General features: G+C 45.3%; 1 protein-coding gene across 1 annotated transcript; it reads right to left on the reverse strand.

The window, feature by feature from the left end:
* Window positions 1–1,012: 1,012 nt before the first annotated feature.
* Window positions 1,013–2,091, reverse strand: CX3CR1 (chemokine (C-X3-C motif) receptor 1). Its single transcript, XM_009572948.1, has one exon. It carries the CDS (start codon window positions 2,075–2,077, stop codon window positions 1,013–1,015), a length of 1,065 nt encoding a protein of 354 aa, XP_009571243.1. The 5' UTR covers window positions 2,078–2,091.
* Window positions 2,092–3,587: the final 1,496 nt, after the last annotated feature.

Raw genomic sequence — 3,587 nt, forward strand, 5'->3', positions numbered from 1 at the left:
TGGTTATTTTGCCCCAAAAGCTGTTGTTTACAATGGTATAGACACAGTTGGTGTTTACAATGTGTGGCAAGCAGAGCACGGGCGTGAAGCATGTAGTTACCATGCTCTGCAAGCAATTCACAGCTCGATCGTGCCATATTTGGACCAAGCACAATGATACCCAAACCCATCCCTCCAGTTCCCGCTGTCCCAGCGTGTGCTGATGTCCGTGGATCAAGCTTGCAGCCCCTCGCTCAGCAGAGCGCTTGGGGATGTGCTGAGTGAAGGGCTCCACCAAACTCCGGCCTTTGGCTCAGGCCACAGCCCGTGGAAATCAGAGATATGCCTACTGCCTTGGATCAGCTCCAGCTCAGGTCCCAAATCCTTAGGACGGTCCTTGCCCTGATTATTGCATGATATAGACACTGAGTGCATTGTTGGCACTAAGCGCATATTCAGAAATAACTCTTTTTTTTAAAGAGTAGGATTTTATTAGGTATGAAAGCACAGGTAAAACATTTGTTGCAATCAATAACCCCCAAATCACTTCCATATGGATATATAGCATTAAAAATATACCCCTTTACTATCAAAAATATTCCCCTTTGCTAACAGTCAGCTACAATTCATTAAAGACATCTCTCTTCCCTTAAAAAATGAGTTTAGGTCTATGTACATTTGTACCACCTGTGCGTACACCGACACACACGCAAGTTTCGATGATGAAACTGTTTAACAGCTTCCCTATCCTTAAATTCTTCTCCATCTCCTGTTCTGGGCACAGAGCGCTGGTTTTGCTTCTACTTTCCCTCTTCCTCTCTCTTGATTCAATTCCATGTTCAGCCTTGACATATTGTACTGCTTTTGTTTTTAAAATCTTTACTGTTTTAGAATGTTTAATGCTTCTTAACAAGAGGCATGTCAGTAATTCAGTGCAGCCATTAAGTCTCTTCAGATGGGTAACGGCAATCTCTCAGCAGTGGCTAGCCCTGCAGAAGACATATTTACATACATTTCTTCTTCACAGAGCCATTTAGACGAAGACAGAGCCATCCTGGTCACTGGTGTTCAGGGTTATGTTGCTGTTCACGACGCTTTCTGCATAGCTAGCTGGATAGGTGACCTGGTAGCGACTGCAGGGGCCACAGAAACACAGGAATGGACAGTGCTTTAAGCAGACATGATAAAGGTATTTCCTGAATTTTTCCCCAGCAAAGGCATAGATAAGAGGATTGAGACAACAGTGACTGAACGCAATGGTTTCAGTCAGGTGCATTGCGTAGTCCAATGATTTAATTTGGTTGCAACTTGTGAATAACTCATAGTGCTTTAAAGTCTCTAGAAGAATCAGTACATTGTAGGGGGACCAAAACAGAAAAAACACGACCACCACAACCAAGACCAGTTTTACGGCTCGTGTTTTTTTCTGATTTTTGCAGGACAGAAGGGTTTTGATGATCCCACAGTAGCAATAGCATATGATACAGACTGGGATGAAAAAGCCAATGGTGTTCAGCTCCACATTGCAGAACACTGGCCAGATGTTCTCCAGCTCCTGGGGAAAGACAGAAATGCAGTCGTTTTCTACCAGCTGGGAGAACACAAAATGTGGCACGGAAACTAAAACCGCTATTGCCCATACTCCACAGGTTATAAGACAGCCATGTTTCACTGTTCTGGATTTCAGAGAATATGTTGCCCGGACAATGGCCATGTATCTGTCTATACTGATAACAGTGATAAAGAACATGCCCCCAAAGAAACCGATGTAATACAGCGAGGAAACAGCTGTGCATGGAATAGTCCCGAGGGTCCATCCACGCACTGTGTTGGAAGCCCAGAAGGGGAGGGAGATCACAAAGAGAAGGTCCGAGATAGCCAAGTTCAGGAGATAGATGTCAGTGATGCTTTTTTTACTGCCTTCTTTCACAATGGCAAAAACCACCATTAGGTTCCCTGTGAGGCCAAGAGCAAACACTGCAATGTAAAATATTGGCAGAAATATTTTCCCAAATTCTTGGATGTCAGTCTTATTGCAGGAAAAAGCATGTTCGTCATAACTGTATTCAGCTGTCGTTTCTGTGAATGCTTCCGTCATGCTGAATTTTCTGGCTAGAGACAACATGAAAAGGGAAAAGAGAATAATGTTAGCAAGAGAGATCCAGTATCTGCTATGGTAAAATACTGAGAGATCTCACCAACACGCACGCTTTGGATTTTTGTCACTATTTGGGTTAGTGAGAGTTGTATTACTGCGGAGGTGATGATAGTTACTAACAAAAGCCCAGACTCTGCTGTTACATGTACTTCACTGAAAATTAGCTTTTCAGGATAAGAAAAAATAAATGAGAATTTCAAGGGCTGTGGACTAAGCCCCTGCTTATCAGAAGAAAAGCAAAAGCAGCAGCAAACCGACATCCGACTAACTGATTCTCTGCAGGTGTTGCATTGCAGCGTGAGAAACGCAGGCGCTCTCCCAGTCTGTTGGACAGTGCTCGGCAGGAAACGACACCTCACATGTAGCTGTTGATCGGCATGCGGTGCCTGTCAACCCCACCAAGAGCCCAGTCTCACCCCACACGACAACCCCAGGGTGGAAGTGTGGTAAGACGCCCAGTTTGGCCAGGTCTGAGCCGATGCTTGCTGATGTGGGAGGAGCAAAGTTTGCACTGGGACATCCCTTAGGAGCAAGCATATCTTTGATGAGGTTGTTTAAAAAATCATCCTATGATCAAAAGAAGACAAACTATATTGACCCTTTTCCTCAAGCACCAAAGCGTCTCATGGCTGCTCCTGCCTTGGCTGCGAGGTAGTCAGGGTGGAGCCAGGGCTTGTTAGCTTGGAGGCTGCACCCAAAGAGAGTATGGGGTGCAGGAATGTGACCTCTGAGCTGCACATCCAATAACTCGGGGCACCCATCAGTTCCTCTGCGCTCCCTTGGGATGTGGTGTTCAAGTCTCCGCAAAGATTTCTGTTTGCAGGGAACCAAAAATCTTAAGAGTGATGAAGATGTTACTGCATTCAGTCTGTTCCCTGGTTGGGGTGAAGAGCTTGTAAGTATCTGTTACTTGCTCTCGCTGTAGGAAATAAAGGAAATTGAGTGTGATACGCTGTGCAGAAGCCTAGGGAGATGACAACACTGCCAAACCAACCTGTTAAAGCTGAGACTGAAAGGAAAGGTCAGGGATAACAAAACCGCAACTAATAACTACCCCTTGGTCACAGTGTGCAATCTTCTTAGGGGAACCCGCATTGACTGTAAAGATCGGACTCAGTTCAGTGACCATAAGCTGTCTCTAATACAGACGTTTACATCTCCTGTTAGTGGGAGATGTAACATCTCCTGTTAGTGGGAGATGTAGTCATACAGCCAGTGAAGAACAGTGCATCTGATCCAATGCAGGTCAGGCCAAATCTGCTTTCAGACAAGACAGACTGCTTTCCAGACTCTGCTGACCACGTTGATGAAACTTCTTTTGACTGTAAGGAGAGCATGGGCATATTACTCAGTGGTAGACACCAATGGTGTATAACTACTCCCACTCCTGACACTTGGAGCGAAGTGGTTGGAATCCCAGCCTACATGTCCACGTTTCACTGACAGCAGT

Source organism: Fulmarus glacialis, unplaced genomic scaffold (genome assembly GCF_000690835.1).
Source record: "Fulmarus glacialis isolate BGI_N327 unplaced genomic scaffold, ASM69083v1 scaffold13652, whole genome shotgun sequence".
NCBI lineage: Eukaryota > Metazoa > Chordata > Aves > Procellariiformes > Procellariidae > Fulmarus > Fulmarus glacialis.